Below are 22,136 nucleotides of genomic sequence, written 5' to 3' on the forward strand. Positions count from 1 at the left end.
CACCGGCACAAATGCTCTGTGTCAGAAGCCAGTGAGGACAATGGCTTTCAGGGCCAGCAAGAACCCAGGGTGTCACCAAGGATGCTGTCCTAGCAGACCTGGAAGACACAAGCCTGAATTGCCTTGTGATTATGAGGTGCTTGGCTGCAGCCAACTGACACCTCTCCCACTAATCCTTAAAAACTCTGATTGCAATTAATTATTTATTTAAGTGATAGTTCAGGGTTTGGGTTTTTGCTCTGATCCTTTTCCAACTTGTACCTGGAAAATTTTCCCATAACATAAATGGTTTACACAATATGACTGTTAATCTCTTTTATTTCATTTTGCTTACAGGCAGCTTCTTTCATGGCAAATTATTCACTAGTTTGCAGAACCACCCTAAAAACACAAAATGAACCTGTTTTTCCCTTCTTCTCAATTTTATTCCTCATTTTGAAGGCATACTTATTGGACTTTTGATTAATTTATAGTTGGTCCTATTAACTTTACACAGTAACAGAATTACCCAGACACTTCATTACTGATTAATGCACCCTAATAGCTGATAAGTATCACACATTTGGTAAAACAAACAGCATCCTTCCACCTCAAAAACCCCAAACAACTATCCCCCATCTAAACCACTCTGTGCCATTCTCAAAACAAACTCTTAAATATAAATACCTATTTTGCATTTAAACATCTAGAAATGCAACAGTCACTGGCCAAGTATTTTATAAAATATAAAGAATTTTATATTTCATACAGGATGACTTAGTTGTGAAAACTAGTTAGTTGAGAGTCAAGAAAATATAATTTCTAGTTCTGCCTCTTCAGCATCATGGGTATGCCTCTTGCAACACATTCTTTTCCCATTGGTGAATTTAGCTTCAAGCCTATGTCTTGCTAAATACACTTTTAATACACATTAATCCCTGTATCTTAATTAAGGTGTACCATTCCATATGCATATTTTAGGTTTTTTAAAAGAAATTTTATAGAGAATAAAATTTTAAAAATCACAACTGCTGGTTTACAGCATTTTGTCTAATGATATCTGCTGACTTTACAGAACAGTTAATTTCACTACAGAGCAAAAATATGTTTTATTTAATAAAAATCACTCATTAAACCACACAAAATCTGTCCTAAATTTTATATTGCAAATTTAGCCTTTAGTCTGTGCTTAAAGAAAAAAAAGACAGGGCAACTAATGCTTTATTTGAACAGTTGTTTTTTTTTTTTTTCCCAAGATGAATATAAAATTTAAAGTGTCTTTAGATAATTTTCAGATCATGGATTTATTCATTAGCTGCATCCATCAGCTTTCCTCTCTGATTTGTAATTTCCTGATGTCCTTTCTGTGCGTGGGACTTGGAGGACATGTGTGACCCCTTTTCTCAGTACTCTGTACTTTGTGAGGTGAAATGGAATGACTGCAAGATCCAAAGATCACCCAGACAGGTTGGGCATTTCAATCTCCAATGCACTCGATGGTGCCCAGGGAGACACCCAAGGAACAGACAACCCTGGGGCACAACTCATCCTGGAACAGCCTGGATCAAATCCTGACCTTTTGGAAGTGTCTCTTTGCCAAGAAGCCATGCACAAGAATTCCTGTGCAGCAGTGAAGAGAAAGCACAAATACTATTGGATTTTGCTGCATGGTATATGTTGAGAATGATGATGGAATGCTTGATTTTCCAACAGTAATCATCTCAGAGTCTCCCACAACAGCTACAGCATGAAAAAGTTGTAGTTTTTAAAGAAAAGAAGTTTTAAAGAAGAAAGTTTTAAAGTAAGTGAAGTGAACAAGTTTTAGAACAGCTGGCCAAAGCTTGCTCCAAGTAGTCAAGAAGACTTACAACACTGAGGAAGTTCCAGAAGGCAGTTCTGTGCCAATTCCAAAAAAAAAGGGTGAACAAACTGACCCTACCGTGTCTGCACTCTCAAAAAGCAGAAATCCAGTTCAAGAACTAGATAATTCAAGTGAGATGAAATTAATGATGATCAATATTTTACAAAAAATGCAGCTTGTCCAAGTAGACAAAGCATCTGCATTTTGTATGCCGCTTATATTTAAGAAAGTGAAGCTACAGAAAGAAGGTATGAGTTAAGTTAGTTACATTAGTCTCCAGATGTAGTTATAAACAGGAAATTGTCATTGGGAAGATATGTTTCTAATGTATTCCAGCAGGGTTTATTTCTTCAGCATGACATTATTGAACGATGACCAGAAGAAAAAAAATTACTGATACAATCTGCAAGCAGAAAAACTGAGAGGGGAAAAATGGAGAGAAAACGAACTAATGATCTGAAATCTAAAATTGCTACAGAGGAAGCTTGCAGACCACAAACCCTGATGAAGGGGCAAATTACAGAGAGAAGCCTCAACAAGCAGAACAGCACAGGCTGGTATCCCAACAGAGCCCCCTGTTTTCCTACAAGCAATCCTGCACACCCCACATGTGGCAACAAACTCTAGTTCTTGGGAGACTACTCTGTGAGGTTGGAAGAAAGAAGTCTGATAACATTGCAGGACTTCCACTAACTGAGGAGCTCCTCATGAAACCAAAACTAGGGGGGTGTTTCAAAGAGATCCTTAAGATGACAGCAGTGGCTGCACTGCATCAGCTGCTCGTGAGAAAACACTCAAATATTATCTGCTGAGGGTTTCAAATGCAGAAGGATGTTGACAAAACGGAGAACAAATTCACAGGATATTTACCAAAGTTAGCAGAGGGCTGGAAAACCCACTTTAAGACACTCCATAAAATCAAAACCAGGTCATGGTGAAAGAAACCAATCACCAAAGAACCTCCTCCATACAAACATCCAGACAAATGAGCTTTTTAATCAAAGGTTTACAGGGTACAGTGAAAACACAGAGATTAATTCAGAAATTTTGTGGCAGTTCCTTTCTTAGCATTTCCCTGCCCATGGCCTGTGCAATACCAGCACACAGATACTGATCAGCAATGTCTTTTATAGCTGACATTCTCCAGAGTGCCACATTCAGCCACCTCCCAGACTTGTGCAGGGTTTGACCAGCACATCCCATCACTGAGTTAGGTCTCAGGAATTTTCTCTTTTATTTATTTCTACTCATTCCTTCTACCTAAGGAGGACCCCACGGGACCTCTGGACCTGGCAGGCATACAAACATTATATTTTCCTATCAGCACACATTTGAAACCAAATAATATTTCTATCTCACACAGTAACAAGATTATTTAAGAGGGTAAAAATCTGCAGCCTCCCATTGGCATAAAAATGGAAAATTATATAAAATTATAATGAATCACAGCATGGCTTGGGAAGAGACATGATGGGCCAAATTCTTAAACTGTTAGTTTATACATATAATATTCTCAGGCACAAACTCCAGGTTTGGTCCAGCTCAGTGGGATGGGCTAGTTGGTGTTCAACTGCTTCAGAATTAACATTATATTTTCATGGCATTTTTAGGGAAAGGAACAGATACAAATAAACCTATTTTCTACAGTTTGACTTAGCTTTAAAAAGAAAAAAAAAAGAAAAACCATTCATAAATTTTGTAATTTATTAGAGCAGCAGGGGAAAATGCATACTCTGAGAGTGTTATTAAAATTAAATTTGATGTGCTTAGGTATCGAGTCTTATCAAACCACAACCAGCAAAAATGCATGAAGAAAAAAAATCATGTTTTCAAGACAGCCAGGCATTGGAGCTAAAGAATTAATTGTTAAGACTAATTACCTCTATAGATCTATAAATCAATTTAAGCCATGCAATCAAAAACTATGTGCTTCTCTTTAATATTTACACCTCCCTGCACAATTTAAGATTTAATTAAAAAGAGTTGAGACATGAAAAGGGAGATGTTCCTGTGATTTGGGTGCTAATCTTCATGCCAGGGAAGAGAAGACCAGTGACAAGTCAGACATTGCACCTCACACCTAAAATGAGCCCTGGTTCAGGGCAGGGTTGTTGGATAAGCTGGGAAACAGCTTTGTAACCTGTCTTGGAAAAGATGCTTCTCCTCCTTTTTATCATGAAAACATTCATTATAAGGAAACATGTCTGAAAAAACCTCAACATGCCCCATTTCTTTTCAGTGCCTTCACATCATCCAGTTGGTCATGTTATGGTCCAAACTCTCATGGACATTTGATGTGGGCATAAATGAAATTAAGGCCTCTGAGAAACAGCTGTCAAGAGAAGGAAAATGGTGAAATGACATGCAAAATTCAGTCTCTCAATAATCATCTTTGCAGGGTAGAAGCCATCCAGAAGTGTATGTGCATGGAATAGGTTGTATTTTATTTTCCAGACACACAATGGACTGACAGGAATATCCATTTATTAGCCACAGTGTAAAAGACAATACAGTGCAGTCATTTTTCCATCTCTCACTTCCTGACAGATTTTTTTGTTTTTTTTTTTTTTATTTGGGGGTGGGCTGCATTATTGTTGCTGTTTTGAGATCTTTTGGTTATTCTGTTTGGTAGCATGGAGTTTTGGGGGTTTGTTGGGGTTTTTTGATGGGGGTTTTTGATTTTTTTTTCCCAGTTTGGTTGGTTGGTTTTGGTTGATTTTTTTTTTTTTTTTTTTTTTTGGGGGGTGGGGGCAGGGTTAATTTTTAGGGTTTTTGAGAGGCAGGGTAAACAGTTATTTTCTTATTCAGCTCTTCTCATCTGACTTGCTTTGGTCTTCAGGATGTCTTTGACTGGTCCTGAACCACAAATTCTGCTTCCTGCAGTACTTCAAAGAGAGCAGTCATGGCTGGAAGGCTTGGCTGCAAATCTTTTTATCCCAATATTAAAAGCTTCTCTGTACTCCACCCTCCTCCTCTGTCCTTTTAACAACAAATTAAACTGAGCTTTAACATGGGAGGGAGCTCAGAACAATATCCACAGACTGTCCTTTAAGGGCAGCAGCAGGACAGCATCTCTGCATGTGTGTAAGTGTGTGAACCAGCACTCTTCATTCTGTGTATCCTTAGAGGTCAAGGACATGATGTAAAATATTTCAAGTGGTTTCAAAGTGATTCATTCTATTTGCATTTTGTCTGGTCATCTCCACTTACAGAAGAAAAATGGAAGAAAAAAAGGATAATGAATTGAAAGCTGGGTAAGCAAACAGCCTTCGGTTTTGCCCTCACAAAACATCCCTTGAAGACTGTAGAAGAAACAGCCCAAAACTCCAGTGTTTATTCTGGTTTCTCCTTAACACTCCTCCATGCAGCTTTCTTACCACTGCTCTGCTTATGCTGCTCCTTCCACCTGTCCTGCTACTCCTTCTACCTGTTTCCACCTCTGGCAACCCTTCCAACACTTCATAAGAAGGATCAAATTCATCCTTACAGTCTGACTGAGAAGTTACAAACTTCATTAATCAAGACAAGTAATCATTCCATTTGCTAAAATAAAGTACAATTTCACAACAAGTAGACATTTGAGTAGCACAGGCATGTTTGGATACAGCATCTGGGTGCCACTGCTTTAGGTTTTGTTTCATTCTAGAAACCAGTTTGACTAGAAAACTTGAAGGAAAACATGTTCTGTAATAAATTATGGTAATAGCTCATCTTATCTTACAAATAAATAAACAAACACATTGTAAAACATTAGTGTTCAAGCTTCCTCTCTCTCCTGCAGTGCAGCTCCAAGCACTTGGAAAACATAAGGGGAAATCCCACCTAGATAAAGCCACTGGAGAATCCTCTAGAAAAATTAAACATAGTTGCTTGAAAAAAAACAATCTTGTAATTGCAACCGTCCCAGAAAAATGGTCAAGAAAATATAAAAGCTGTGTTTGGGATAAAAGTACAATGAAGCATCAAGAAAAAGTTTGTCCAAGATACTTTAAGTTTCTGCAGAACATCAGCTCCATCTGCTGGGAAAATTCAGTTTGTGGCATGGCAGCTGCAGTTTCTGTGCTGGGCAGCCCAAGTTTTTGTGCTGAGTTAGGGGCTTTTAGATGATTCAGAGAAGTAAACAGTTGTATATCAAATCTTGACTCTGACAGTTTGGTGACATGAGGGCTTAAGAAAAATGCTTTCTGGTGGCTGCACTTCATGGGCTGTATATCACTGGAGCATGTGACTTCAAATGCTTATTAGAGTGATGCATGTCACTTGAAAAAATAGCTCTAAAAGTTAAGAAAGTGTCAGTTGCTTTTATGCCACCTATTCATTTTCATTAAAAACAAATTATGATTAATAACATTGCAATTAAAAGAAAATTCAGATAATTTAAAAAATATACATATGGCATCAGAATCTACATGTCTTCTAAAAACCTCTCCTGCTCCCAAACCACTTTATATTTCTTCAAAATTTCTTTCAATAAGACATTAGTTTTTCAAGCTGTTTTAATTGCTTAAAAATTTTTAATTAGCATTTTACAAAAACAAATTGGGGATTGTTTCAAACATAAAAGTGTTTTCATTGCTCTCTGAATTCTGTTCCAAGATTTTTCAAGTCCTTCCTAAAGTCATGTTTATTTACTTTGGAAGGTCTCAAATAAACTTGTGATTATGTAAGATCACATGCAATACTTGATATCTAAGCTACAATATTCCAGACTTGAAGACAATAATGTAATTCTGGCAGCAGCTATTCAGACTTCTATCTCCAAGGTGGTTTATTTAGGGAAGGTGTGTAGGAAGTTGGAGCAGGTATCTGCATGCTCCAGTGACACCATAAACACACACACCCCCACCACATTTCTGGCTTTGCCCACACCTCTGAGAGCAGCAATTTGAAATCCTTTCTGGACCCTCTCTCAGAGGGGAAACAATTTCCTTGTGTGAAATCAGAGAATTCAACCCACCCAAAACCTCCAATGATCAGTGAGAGCCCAGGCCAGCCTGGGGTTCCACCAGTGAGACAGAGACACTTAACACTTTGTTTATCCAGGAGTCCAATAAAACACCTTTAAAACAGAAGCAAAGCTGCTCCATAGCAAGATATCACTGTGACAGATTTCTGCACAGAACTGATTTTTCTGGGGGCACTGGAATTTTATAAAGACAAACTACACAAAGTGCACACAAACCTGCTTTGCTTCCACTGATAAAATGCTGCAATGCTTAAAAAAAAGGGTCAAACTTAGCCTAAAACTCTTGAAAACAGCTGGGCAATAATGATTCTGACTATCTGCAGCACAATAAAGTCTTTTTGGCATAAAACACTCCAAGAATCAGCTAAATGAATCTTTAAAGGCAGCTGTACTATCTTGGTAGAGTGAAAACAACAGCAAAGAATGTGTTTCAATGCCTTAATAAGATTACTGATCCATCTTGTAAAGATGGCTTTCTCAAGAGAAAACTGAGCCTTGAAAGCTGAGCTACAAGAGTAATCTCATGTTTCCTTCCTGCATTTCTTTAGTATGGTAAGAACACAATCAATTTTTTCAATATTGACTCCTCACATCTCCTGCTCATTTCCAAGGAACCTGTTTAAACGAATAATGAAAAGTCTGCAAGAAAGTTATGAAAAATGCAATACAAGGGAGGAAGATTTTTTACATCTAAGTAAAGTGAAGGGCTGATAGCTCAGAGCAGCTAAGCATGAAGCAATTCCACGGGAACAGGGCAGTGGAGTGGGCTGGAACAATCAGCACTCCCTGCCCCAGCTCACGGTGTCTGAAGAGCTCAGAGCAGCCAAGGCAAAGCCATGTTAACTGAAAACAACCCTCAGCAAGTCACTGCACTCGGGTATTTTTAGTTGTCCACCAAGTCCCTTGGTGCCCAAGCACATGTAGCCAAGAGGAAATTGCAAAAGCCTGATTTTCTCAGCCATAGCTGGGGATGGCAGAGAAAACAAATTCTTGCTACCTCAGTTTGTATTAATGAAGCCCTAAACCAGCCTGAAGAAGAAGCATTAGCCATTGAAATACAGTAACTTTATAAATATTTCTGAATTATTGTAAAATCTGTAGGACAGCTAAATGTTGTACACAGCAGAACACCTGACCAAGCAGACATAATAAGGAAGATGCTACACACTAAAGAGATTAGTAAAAGCAACTACTTCTACAGCCAGTGAATTCACCTAGACAACCTATAAAGTGTCTTAGAAAAGAGGTTAAGAGTACATTCCATTTATGTCTCATTAAAAATTCTTACCTTTAATTTTCTAACAGCATCTCTTACAACTTCTGTGCCTTTGGGCTGCTCCACTTCTGTACTGCCTAGAAACTGAAAAAAATTGTCATTTGTGAGCAGCAAGTTATGCATTTAAAGGCCTCATGAACTTGAGTAATCTTATTTTCCAATTATGTTCAAGCAGCATTTTGGAAAGGCAATTGTGTCAGTAGTTGATAAATAAAAAACCTTCACACAGCTATTTCTAATCAAGAAAATAACAAAAATTACATTCTATACTAATATTAGCATTATCAAAATTGACTTTAAAAAACCATCCTATGCAAATCTGTAAATTAGAAGTTCAAGTACCTTTTTCCACAGGGAAATGACCACTTTGGTAATAACTCATTTTAAAAAATAAAAAAATGCACACAAAATACAGATGGAAGATCCTTCCCATGAATCAACACGAGCCAATCATTTGGATTCTGTCCCTGAAACATTCATACACGATGTAAGATAAATTAAAGGAACTGATTTTCCTCTCAGAGCTGCTTAGTATAGTAACATATAGGAACTAGGCTCCAGCTTATGTAAAAGAAGATTCATATTCAAGTAGTTTCTATTACAATTGATGTTTTTACCAAGTAAGGCTTTAATGAAAACCAAACATATGTTTTCATACACAAAACATAATATTGCAAAAGGACCTTATTTCTTTATTTGTACACTGAAATACTTTTGTTTTCTGTACAGTCACACTTGCCTTCTACTGTGCTGCTACAGAATGTATGATAATCCTGCCTGAAGCCCATCTGTGTGATACACTCATTGATTTTCTGTTGCCCAGGTTTCACACTGAAGTCACATCATGTACATGTATATGTTAAAATAACTCCAAGAAAAGAAACCCTTCCTTCTTTCCTAAAGTACACTTTTCTGTGCACCATGACACACAGAGGCATGTACAATTTTTAAGTCCTAGCCATTTTGAAAGGGATTTAAATTTGCCAAGATACAGACAACTTAAACAGAGTAACTCTGGAGTTTTTAGTTCTACTAAACCTTCCAAACATGTTTAGTGCTCAAGGTACTCCTGCAAAGAAACTCTGCAGCTCCACCAATAATGAAGCCTCATTAGATAATTGCTACTGACTCTGAAATATGTAAATCAAAACACCACACACATCTGCTGGCAATATTCTCTGACACTTCTCTAGCCAGGAGACCAAGGCTTTGGAAGAACAGAGCAGAAGGCTCTGCTATTGATTTGATGTCCTTCACACAACATCTCTGATGACTTTAGACCGAGAGGTGATCTTGCCTGGAAAGTGATGGCTGCACAAAATGCCTGTAGAGAAGGAAGAATGATTCTTGGACATGATGGATACTGCACATGGCAGAGACAGAAAGGGAAAGATGAGTGAATATATGTGAGCAAAAAGACCCAAACCAGCAGGTAAGATCAGATAAGAGTCTAAGAGGAAGGTTGAAGCACCCACATTACCAGATATCTGCACACAAGCAAACTTATATCCACCACACCTGGCAGAACACAAGAGGCAGAAGTTTAATTGCTGAAAGTTTGTGAGCACCTCAATGTATGTGAGACACAGAGCAGGAATCCTGCAGGACCACAGGAAACAAGAGCTGCAGGTGTGGACAAGGCTCAGGGAGCAGAGCAGAGGTCACGGCTGCCCATGGAGAAGCTGACACAGTTGCTTCATCCCTGGCTGTTTCCTAATCCTTGTGCTGTTTTCAAACTGGCAGCACCAGCACCAGTGTCAGCAGCCCAGGAGTTCTCAATGCAGATTCAGGCCTCTGGTGGAACTGGGTCATGCACACAAAGAGATGCCCCAGGTTATGCTGCCTTGCCTGCAGCTGCTTCTCCAGAAGGGCACAGGGCTGCCCTACAGTTTTTATTTATTTACTTCCATCCAGATGACCAAGCTCTGATAAAGCTAAGAAAGAATCAGTCATTTTCCCAGAACTCTCCTCTGCTTCACAGTCCAAGAAGGATGAAGGTATCTTTGCTGTATTCAGTAAATCCCAGCAGCAGACCAATCTTTCCACAAACAGTACCTTCCACAAATACAGTTTTCCCAGAAACTTGTACCTCATGCTAATTCACACTACTGCCTCAGAAAATCAAACTCCCCAGCCACAGCTGGAGAATCTGTTAAATGTCACTAAATTTTAAAGCTTATAGTAATGTTCCCCAAATCAGAAATTACCATTTATGATCATGGAGGGGAGGGAGAAGTAGATTTCTAAGCAGAAAGATAAACTGCTGAAAGCACTTTAAAATACTGACAAAACCTGAAGCAAAAAATCAGTGTGTTTGCTCAGTAAGTTACGAAAGCAATAAACAACCAGGACTCAGAGAATATAGAAACACCATGAGCCTTAGATCAGCATTTACAGCACAACCCACTAGAATTCTGTAAGTCATTCACTCTCTTCCAGATCAGTGTTGGTTTTGACATTAAGCATCACCATTAAAATTTGAATTGCTCTCAGCAGTTTTGAGCTGGATGTGGAATTCAAGCTTGTGCATAATAAACTATTAAGCAGAGGAAAATAATTAAGATACATTTAATACAGACATACAAAGAAGAATTGTAGCTGTTAATACCAAGAGAGAATTCTAGTGTTAATACCAAGAAAAATTACAAGGCTATACCATGGATTGCAGTATTTGTATCTATTTCTAACTCTTTCAATTGCAATTGTACTTTTTGTTAATTCAGGTGTGTTAAAATTGCTTACACATTTCATGCTTGACTTTCCTTCTTAATTTGGTGGTAAGAGTAATAAAAAAAACCCCAACAGTTAAGGGGAGATATTCTGAATATTTGTATTAATTGGACCATTCTGTTTGGGGAAAAATATAAACAGAATTTCAGACCAAGACAGGTTTGTAACAATAGAATGACTATGCAATAAAGCCTTAACAAGCAGCTAATGTTTTAATGGGAGGCTTTATATTGCTTGCTTCTTTATATGCTCTGTACCTTTTCCATTTCATCTATCATCATTTTCTGTTTAATATGAGGTACCAATTACTGTGGTATTACTGATGATAGCTAAGCTAAGCAAACAGATGCATTTGCAAAGTTGGGGCTTCAGGTGCCAAGGTCACTGTGCAGTTTGTACAACCCCTGGCACAGCAGACACACTGGCACCAGGGTTTCTGGGGGAAGCCACCAACAGCTAACTCACCACCCTCATGAAATGGGAAGGTGGCCATTTCATCACGGTCCTTTCAGCAGATTTTTCTCACCAAATCTCACACAAACACAAAGAACAAATATTTCTTGTATCAGGAAGTCGGTCCAGCTGTGGCATGAATAATACAATTATTCAGCATGGGAGAGTTTCTGCAAGAAAAATTTCAGAGCAAAAGGGGTAAATGTGAAACCTCCCTTTCCAAGCCCAGGCTCCTTTAGGAAGTTTTAGATGGGAACTTGGCAAGTCAGTGCTTGTTTTCAGCATTGGAGGTTCCCTTCTGCAACTTGACTCATGCAGAACAAGCAGCATATGAAATCTAAGTGGTTCCTGAGAGTCAAGCTAACACAGCTCCTACACTTCACTGCAGAAGAGGGAAACAGAAAATAACAGTTTCCCTTTAGATCATTCACTATTAATCCTAAATGCAAACTAATAAACACATTAAGTGCTTAAGTGCTCTTTACATAAGCAATGTGTTCAAATACAAAATACACTGAAAAATGTTTACATATGACTGCTACATCTATTTACTGTCTGCAGCTAGCAGAAAGATTATTCTTGAGGTTGGTGTACTCCATGCATAATATGCCTACTCAAACAGACACAATACATAATTTAGGCACGCCACGAGACTCAAATATTTATGTGTTGTTTACTGTAAAGTTCATCATGGTCATACAGAATTTTTGTTCGATACTTAAAAAAGTTGGAAGATGACATTTAATATTTTGTATAACATAAAGCAAGCTAAAGCAATTTTCTTTACCACACATTCTTCACTGCAGTCTGCCATTTTTCCAAACATATTCCTGACAAAACTGACGAGCAGTTATTTCCCTAATATATTACTCATTCTTATTTCACTTGCAGCTGTCTGCAATCAGAAATAACTCTTTTGAGGCCAACACTCCTATCAGTCAGGACCATTTAAGTGTTCCTTTAATGTACAGTGATGTTTGCCATGAAGAAAGTGAGCTGTTGGCCAGCCACATACAAGACAAACTCCTCAGATCAAACTGTTTCTGATCTAATATTAGCAGACAACCAGATGTGTTCACTCCACATGCAAAGATCTGCAAGATAAAGAAGCTGCAAAGAATTAACAGAAACTATTTCAACATATTGAATCAACAGAGGTTTTATCACTGGCAGCAACTGAGAGAAAATTCAGCCCTGTAATGGCCAGGAGGGCTCTCTAACACAACAAGCTATCAGACAGACCCTTTGTGAGGAATATGTCAGAATGTAGGTGTCATTTCCCTATGCATGAACATGAACAAGACATTTTTTGGTCCAATTCCATTGTGAAGTTATTAGATTGCATTTAGAGTCGTACTTTGGCTGGAGAACCTATTAAAATTAAAAGTAAATAATCTTTTACTTTGCTGCCTCAATTAAAAGGCAATTGAAATGTAAGACAACTTCAAGCACCCAGAATCCCTTACATTTCTGACAAGCCTGCTTCTGCTCTGATGTGCCCAGGAGGTCTTAGTAAGGCCAGCTGAATTGTTAAGGTTAGCAGTGCACTTTCTTTCCTTGACATTAGCAGGAGACTCCAGTAATTCTTCCCCTGGCTGTTTAGATTTTGAACCTCAACATTTTATTGGCTTTACATGCAAAGCACATCCAGGTGCTTTTCATCAAAGTTTCGCGGGGGGAACAACTCTATACATGCTTAGGAAATGTCAGTTTTACCAGACTAAAAAAAATTAATAGACTTGACTCTTGATTAAGAAATAGTTCTAGGTGCATTTCTGAATATTTAATGTAGACTTCCACTCTTCCTGTAGAGAGCAGTGTAGGATATTTTAATAATAAAACAACATCTGTTTTCCTTTGTCATCACATTTCAATCTTAAAAAAAAAAACAAAAACAAACAGTCTTTTACAGTGCCACATTTCTTTTTTACTCTGAAATTCCTGACCAGGGAAGTTTCTCTTTTATGCAGACTTAAATGAAATGATATGAAAACAGAACTTACCAAATTCATACAATAAAGAAAGGGGGGAAAAAACCAATGCAAAATGACAGGATACCTGCTGCCAGCTTTTGACAAATTAGCTCCTTGTACCTCCTCAGTTCTACAGGGATGCTGATTTACTGATGAAAGGAAGACAAATGTATCCACACTGAGAGAACACCAGAACAACAGTGTATAACACAAGAATGAAAGAGAAGTGGGACCAGTTTTGAACAAATGTCTAAGCTGTTAACCACTCCATAAGCCCAGGCAGACATTTTGCTCAGCCTTGCACTCGTGAGCCTTCTCCATCACTCAAACAGCAGAAGGACAGTAGGGACCATAAAACAAACAAAACTTGGTATTTTGGGTTCCTTCTCTTTCCCCACCCCACAGTCCAGCTCCTCACCTGCAGCAGCTTCCCAGGCTCTCTACAAAGACATGTTTTTGCCAGAGCACATAAATGTTTGGATTTTTCTCCTTTGAAGAGCACTTTCCTAGTGCCACCTTAAAAACAACTCCCAGGCATGACTGCCACTCAAATGAGAGCAGAAATCCAACTCACCACATGAGAGTATGAGGCAAAGTGGCATCAGACCGACTCCCTGAATATCCCCTGTCTGTCTGACATCTAATGTTCTGCACAAATGGTGGCCCTGACACAGGAAAGAAATCCGAGCTATTTTTTGAGGGAGTGTTCAAGTGCTACTGGCAAAGAAGAAAGATGAATGCACAATTAAAAACATCAAAAAAAAAAAAAAGGGTTATCTAATGGAAATTAAATATTACCAGGTATTTCATCCATCAATAGAAAATATTTACAGTAATTAAGATATGATGAAAGAAAAATCTATTCAATAAGTTATTGAATTATTTGGGGAGAAAAAGGAGAGTGTTACAGAAAGGATCATAAAATAATTAGATTCAATAAGCTCCACAGGCTTAATTTGTACTTTCTTATATTCTGTACAACTGCAGTAATTAAGAGCTCTCCTCCTTCAAATGTACAAGCAGTTATTTCAGTCTTTCAGTCTTGATTTATAATTAATCAGTAATAAAAAACATGATTTGATAACTAAAGTCCAACATATCTTTGAACACCTGACAGAGACAACAGACATTTCCCTGGAGTAGTGCACCTCACCTGGATGGTGGCTTCCACCCAAATGTCTGGAAAGAGGAATCCCTAGAAATATTCTGTCAAAGCTACCAGAGGAACTGAGGGCATGTGGCAGCCCTAATCCTGCCTATACCTGTCTCCTAACCCACATTCAGATTTGCTAAGAAGAGAAATTATTGAGCTGCTGACTGGAAGAAATCTGACATGTGGGCCAAGTCAGCTGATTGCAGCTTAGTGTAACCCTAAAGGCCAAGGAATGGAATAATGACACAAGGTCACATTCCTCCTCAAGCCCCACTGCAGCCAGAAGGGAAAGTGGAAATCAAAAAGAAAAATACCACAGGAATATATATATGTTTGTATTACCAGAACCAGCTTGTTTGTAAGCAGAACCTCAGAAGACCTTAGGACACACTTGGTAAATGACCAAAACTTAAATCTTCTCCAGTGTGGTCACATACTAATGGAGCTATCAACAAGGATAAGATAAAAAATCAAATCCAATTGCAGCACAGCTGTCAAAGCTGTGCTCTGTACTAAAGCATCTAATTCTAAAGACAAAATGATGCTAATACAGGTAGGGCCACCACAAGGCAAATAAAAGCAGGCTGGAGTACAGACAGAGAGTAAAGGTAACACATGTGTGTTGTCAACTGCCACTAGAGAAAACACCAGTTGTACAAGAGAAACCAGCCAGCATTTCTTCAGCCCATCAATCTCCCCAGCAGTTCAGAAGCACAGCTCACACTGAGCCATGCCCTGGAGAGCTGTCAGACTGCACCTGAAGATCAGCCAGGCACAGGGGGTGGTGTACCCTGTTCTCCCATTGCACACACCCCCAGCAGCCACCCCACAGCTACCCAGACTACAGGCAGAGGCTGACAGCAGCACGGCTGCCCCAGCATGGCTCCCACCTCAGGCACTGAGAGCAGAGAATGTTTCCCTGGCCCTGCTCCACACACTCCTCAGCTGGAGCTGACTGCTCACTCCAGCTCTGAGTGAGGAGGCAGAACCAGGAGGGTAATAGGGATATTTCTTAGGAATAGTCCAGCTTGGAGGAGCAAACTGAAGCCACTTTTAGAAAATTCTTAAAAAACTCTGATGTATGGGAAAAGGGCTTAAAAAGGGAGCACTTTGCCAGTGCACAAATGGCAGTGATGCTAATACTAGTAGTATATCATGCTGAAGGCCTGTTGTCCTTTTAATCCAAGATGCACTTCCCATAGCTGATAAATAAAACCAAGGATAACATTTGGCATGTAATAAACAAGGGCAGGAGAAAATGGCAGCGAGAGCAAATTCATCACTGGAGAACATAATTTCTCATCATATATTCCCTGGCTGTGACTGGGTCACACAGGTTCTTTTGATAGCATTCTCTCCTCATGTGTGTTGCAATGTTCTTTAGCTTTCACATGCAAGAATCCTTTGCTTAGAGGCTGGACAAAATGAAGGAGCAAATTAAAGAATGACACATTTTCAAAGTTCATCTATTATGCTTAAATTTGGACATACTCTGTGTTTCCAGTTTTGGCTTTTGACATATGTGAAAAGAGGTTTTTTTTTTGGTAGGAGAAACTGTCAGATCCTTTTACTGCAGCAGGAGATACCTGAGTAACCCAAAGACACCATCCTCAAGTTCTTTTACATCCTACAGCTCTTTTACTTCAACCCACACGCTACTGACACACCAAACAATGGCATCTTCTGCTCCTCTGCCACTACTCATCAGCTCTGTAGAGCCTCCCATAGCACAGCTGTATACTGCCTCAAAGTTTAAGGATAACTACCAGGAGAAAACCCATCCAATAAGTACAGTATTGACAAATGTCATCTAGCCTGACCCTACACGTGGCCTGAATTGCTTCTGACCTGTGCAGGAAATGACTGAGCTATCCAGCCACAGATGCTCAGTAACATCCTGGTCAGCTCCTGCAACCCTCCTTTGTTACTTTCATACTATTTTAGATTCCATTTAGTTTGTGCCCTCCTAGAATTAAGAACTGGTAGTTTTAAACTGCAGTGCATCTCTAGTTCTACAAGAATTTTCATTGCTGAACCAATGTTCAGTGAAGGTGTGCACAAGAACCATTCTGTAACAAGACAGGACAAACAGACCTAATTATCAAACCTGACACTTCCTTTAGAAAGGAAAAAGTCTGATACTAACTGAAGACACATCACACTACTTGAATGCCTCAATTAGAAAATTTATATTCCTGACTGGATTGTTTCCAGTAAAAAAACAAAAATAAATTAATTTACCTTCACTGAAGAAAGCCACCTAAAAAGAATTCATATTCACTATTCTATACATCAAAGTTTTGAGCTTCAGAAATAAAGAATAACAGAGTGGACAGATTTTTCAGCTTTACATGTTCATAATTAGACAGACTTAGTTCTGCACCACAGCACCTTGATTTAATTCAAGCATAATTTCTTCATGAAAATTGTAAAGTCAAAGTAGGCCCTTGAATCTACTAAAACACTGTTTTTCATTAAGTCCCAGATATTTTCAAATATCTTAATGTAACAAATTTGACACCATTTGCTGCTTTTTACTTTTTATTTCCATAAACCAGATGCCAATGCAGTGATTTAATTTACCTTAACCATAAAAATGAAAAATTGCAACAACTCCTACATTCTTTGTACAGATGTGAAATGCAGTGTTAGAAACTCCAGAGCACAGAGGCCACTTTGCTTCACTTCCCCCTTCAGCTCTGCAGTTGCCAGTCAGAACCCTGGCCATTCAGCAGGAACTTCACTGCACTGCTCTACGAGAAAACCTTTAATTGTTACTACTTGTGTAAAGCCACTACCCTACCCAAGCTGAGGTTAAAGATCATCCTCTTCAGCACTCCCAAATGGAAAAGACAGATTCCCACATCCACTGGCCCCTCAAAAAACACACACCCCTCCAGTAAAATGCTACAATTAAAGGTACAGCAAGATTAAGATACCAAGTTGCATCACAGCGACCTGAACACACAGCATAAGCCATCCAAAGCTGCTGCCCTAGTTGGACAGTTTGGCCCTGCTGAATGATCACCCTGGTTTTCATAACCCCACTGCTCCTCTGAATGCAGCACCTACTGGTTGGCTCTGTATTACCATCCTAAAACTACCTCTGTTTTTCACAAAATACAGCAAGCTGAAGCTTGAACTCAGTCAAGCTCCATCTATCCTGCTGACTGTTTTTCCTGATACAAATATTAGGTCTATCTCCCCAAAGCAGAGTGGAACCTGAACTGAGACAAAAAGCCCTTATGAAGAACCAAGATATGCTGTCAAGAATTTGATAGCAAAGCTATCTTAATTCAGAAAACTGATAGAACCACTCTGCTCTACCAATAAAGAGAAGCTTTCTAAAACCAGGAGCATTTTGATGCACTCAGAACTTTTGGGGTGCAGCTCGGAGCCAGGGGAGCAAAGAGGCCATGACACCACTGAGAGCAGCTGCTCCTTCCAAGAAATGTTTCCCAGATGAGTTCATTGTTAGGAAGGGCTCTGAGCACAGGCTTCAGATTCTTTCTTTCATAACAACTTGTACCAGACCAGCAGGAGTTTCCATGTGTCAGTTCAAGGTGGGATTGTGCAATTCTGAGCATTCAGCTTGTAGCAACTGAAGCTGGACACAAAATTCTTACAGTCTTCCTCTGCTCAATGTAAATAAATTCTACAAGTTCTGGAAGAAATTGTGATGTATTTATGTAAATATAAATAGTACATCTATGTTAATAAATACAAATCAAAAACTATTGCAGTTATTCTTGCAGTACCAGAAAACACTAAGAATATCTTACAAAAGCAGAGATGAAATTCTGCAGACGTTTCCCATTTGTGGTTAAAGTTTATTTTGATCTAATTTCTACGTCCCTTGTCCTTGACTAACATAATACTGAACTTGTACTATCATGGCAATACAACCTTTGCCATGGCAACATGCAATGACATTATAAACACAGATACAGGAATTCCCTGTGGGACAAAAACTGAAGTCACAGTTAGGAACAAAATCCTCATTCCAACACAAATAGCCTCAGTAATAGGAACAAATAACTATTGTCCCTGACTCACAGTTTATTAAAGACCTTTTCCAGTTTAATGTGAAATAAGAAATGGCCTGTTTTAAGGACACTGCATTGCTTCTGAATCAGGACTTTTAATACTGCAAGGCTTTCTGCACCATAATTAGAATAAATGACTCCTGATTTAATTCTTGATTCAGGGAATCGATGAGCTGTCAAACAGGGGACAAGCAGCACACTAGGAAAGGACTATTCTGAAAAAAGAGCCATGAATGTGTGCAGCTAATGCTTTAGCAGCTCGGAAATATAATATAAATTTTGGTAGGCTTCTCAAAGGACCCAAAATTTTGGACAGAGCCTCAATTTGGTTTTTTTTAAGCTATCATTACCAGAGAAGATCACCCTTAAAATCTAGTATCTTAACTTTGAGTGCAATAAATAATTTATACATACATTCTGTGGGCAAGATAATAGACATCATGGGGCAGATACAGGTGCTGAGGAGTGTTAAATGACAGGAACATGAAGTGTGAAACTTTGTTGCTTTTTTTATTGGTTGGTTGATTTTTTTTCCCTAAACTGTAGATTTCCTACACTAAGAACCACTTAATTTGTAAAAAAAGACTAAGCCTAATGTTTTATTAGTAATGTAACTTCAGTGGGAAAATATGTTGAGTCAGTATGCAAAATATAATTCACAATCACATGGCTAATCTACATGAATATACTAAATTAAATACTATATTCACAGAAATTAATATCAGCATTTCGATACAAGTGGAAAAGAAAATGTCTGTATTCAACTAAAGAGGATTTTTTTTTCTTTGCTCCTAGAAACTACTTCCTAAGCTCCACTGCTTCTTTAATGTCTTGCTAGTTTTATATAAATGACACATATAGACATCTTTCTCACCTGCTATATTCACTGAACACTCAGAAATTTTCAGAGAGTATTTGACTGGGATAGCCAAGTCAAAATCAAATTAGTTACTTGTGGAAGAAACTAATTCTGAAGGGAGAAAAGGTCCATGCAGCAGATAAATACACAGGGCACAAAGCAGATGCCCTTAAAACTGCATCATGATTGAAATTCTGACAAAATGTCTTTATCTGGGTATATCTGGGTATCTTGGAATAAAAGAAAAAGGACAGGGCAACCTGCACTGGTTCTGAGTGCTTTGATTATTTGCACTGAAAAGGGGCAATAGCAACAAGACAGCACTGCTGGGAGGCAAACTGGAGAAGCAAATGAAGAGCAGGGGCTGGAGAGGAAATGGCTCTGCAACCACAGCAGCTCAACAGGGTTTTCTTCTACTGTGGGTTCATGACTACAGCACAAGGTAAGCTGGTCAAGGATTTTTGGGAATTGCATTCAAAATTTTTATGGGAAAACACAAACACATTAGAAATCTTCCTTTCCAAGTCTGGGAATGTAGCCTTAACACACCTCTGCCTCATTGTTTGTGCAAGGGCTGCTGCACAGAACACAAACCCTGCTCTAAATCCCTCTTCTTCAACTCCAGCACAGATTCTGGAAACAAGGACAAATTAGGAAATGGGCCTCAACAAGAAAAGCACTTCTTCCATTGGTTTAGCTGTCCTGGATCTTCCACTTTTCCTCCAGGGAACTGGAAGTGTCTTCTCTTGATGATTTCTGGGCCTATGGGGTTTTATGGGCCTATCTATATTGGGTTTTATGGGCCTATCTATATTGTCTCTCATCAGTTTTTCAGAAGAAACTCCCTTCTTTACACATAATCTCTCATAAAAGACAGCTATAAAACAGACTTGACCACCATAATTCAACACCTGGCCTTCAGGCACTTGAAGAATATCCATAACACAGTTTTTTTCTGACCGGATAAGAGTATTTTAAAAAATTGTTTGGAACAGAAATAACTGTCTCTTTATGTTATCATTTAACAAATGTGAAGAGCACTACTAAAACACAGGTGATAGTTTTCCCACTGAACAGTATAAAATAGAAAGCTGGTTTTTCTTATTAGACTGATTATTTTAGCAAATTGCAAGAATATTTCAACCTGGCAACATCAGATATGAAATGAAACCATCAATATCATGACTTTAGATCTACCAGCAGATGAGATGAACATCTTGGATGAACTTTTTAGGAGAACATAACTGAGATGGAAAGTAATCTAAAAATTTTTTTTCAATGGCAATTAATCCAACAAAATATTGGCTTTCACTTCTTACTTCATAAAAAAAATTTTATTTTCCAATAAAAGACCTCCATTTGGTGCTGAAGTGTTAAAATCAATCTAGACTAGATCATTACAGTGATCCTCATGTCATTAGGTGAACATAGAATCAGAAAAGTCTGATTCTGTATTTAAAAATCCTCCACATAAGGATTTGGAGCCTTCCCTAAATAGCACCCTATCCTTTTCACTACAAGAGCAGGTATTGAGAAGACATTTAATCTTGAGCTCAGGGTATAAAAGCAGAGTTCAAAATTTGGGGTCTGATTTGAGAACAGAGATTTGGGGCAGATAAGTAGAAAACCTTCAGTATTACCACTGTTCCTTATCTTTAAGCTGAGGATAATAAGTCACCCATTTCTTATCTGCATTATCATTTAATATCCCAGCTGAGAAGAAAGCTCATGAGAGAAGTCCAAGGTCTTCTGTTGCCTACTTATTCTGAGCTTTGATCTATGACTATTTGCATCAGGGTAGCACCTACAGCCTCTCTCTCATTATTCTAGAGGCTGCACAAACATCAAAAAGATAGCCCTTAGCTTCAAAGAATTTATGATCTAATGAACTGTGATAAATTGCAGTAACCCCTTGGAAATGCACAGCACAGTTTCAGTTAGTACCTCTGAGTGTTACTGATGAAAATCAATATAAAACATCGACCCTATTCTTCCTCATACACATCAAACAGCCAACACTAACACAAATAAAAAGCTATAACCAGCACAAAATTAACAAAGTGTTCTGTCACACAGCACACACTCAGAGTGCTTCAGCAGATTTCAAAGATAAAAAAAAACTGAAGAGGTCCCACCTTTCCACCTGCCTCTCTTCAAAACCCAAAATTTAACCCCTAAACCCATACCTAGTTTTAAAGATTTAGGATTATTCTGAACATTAAGTATGCACATGCAATTTTGGGGATCGCTTTTCATTTTGAGAATGTGTTTGCCTTTGAGAGTTTCAGGTCCTCAATGCCTCATAAAGTGAGGACATGGCCTCTAAACTCTGACTTAAGAAGACCTATGAACTCCTGATTGTAATGGATTTTTCCACAATAAACCTGGAATCATGAGTAAACTAGATTTCCCTCCCAGTTAATCTTTTAGTTCTAATTAACATGATTTGTTGAGTTACTTATCTGTCCTTGTAGTTTCTCCCTGCTCAGAAGCATTGGGAGCAATAGCAATAGTACAAGATAGGGTTAAAGGGCCTTTCTAGGTCATGCTTCAAGTTATCTTTGCCTTCAAGTGCAACCCTTGGTTCTAGACATTGCAAAGATTTAATGGACATTCTTGTTTCTACATTTTCCCTATTTTCAGTAATACTACAGCAACACATTGAAAAACAACTTGTAAAGCAAAAGGACCTGCCCCATTTAAAATTTCCTTAAAGATTCAGAATGAAGAGAATATTAGTTATGAAAATACTGAAGAAAAAAAATGAAGGTTTAGACCAATGTAACCCATAATTCCCTTTTAGTGGCACATAATAATTGCTAGTGAAAATGCAAAACATT

General features: G+C 38.4%; 1 protein-coding gene across 4 annotated transcripts in view; it reads right to left on the reverse strand.

The window, feature by feature from the left end:
• The window catches only part of GULP1 (GULP PTB domain containing engulfment adaptor 1), a 145,668-nt gene that overhangs the window by 32,597 nt on the left and 90,935 nt on the right, over positions 1-22,136 (reverse strand). For all 4 annotated transcript variants that reach the window (XM_059853461.1, XM_059853462.1, XM_059853464.1 and 1 more), the window contains one exon: positions 8,095-8,166. In XM_059853461.1, the coding sequence (XP_059709444.1) occupies positions 8,095-8,166 (72 nt within the window). The remainder of the gene's footprint in view (positions 1-8,094; positions 8,167-22,136) is intronic.

Source organism: Haemorhous mexicanus, chromosome 8, assembly GCF_027477595.1.
Source record: "Haemorhous mexicanus isolate bHaeMex1 chromosome 8, bHaeMex1.pri, whole genome shotgun sequence".
NCBI lineage: Eukaryota > Metazoa > Chordata > Aves > Passeriformes > Fringillidae > Haemorhous > Haemorhous mexicanus.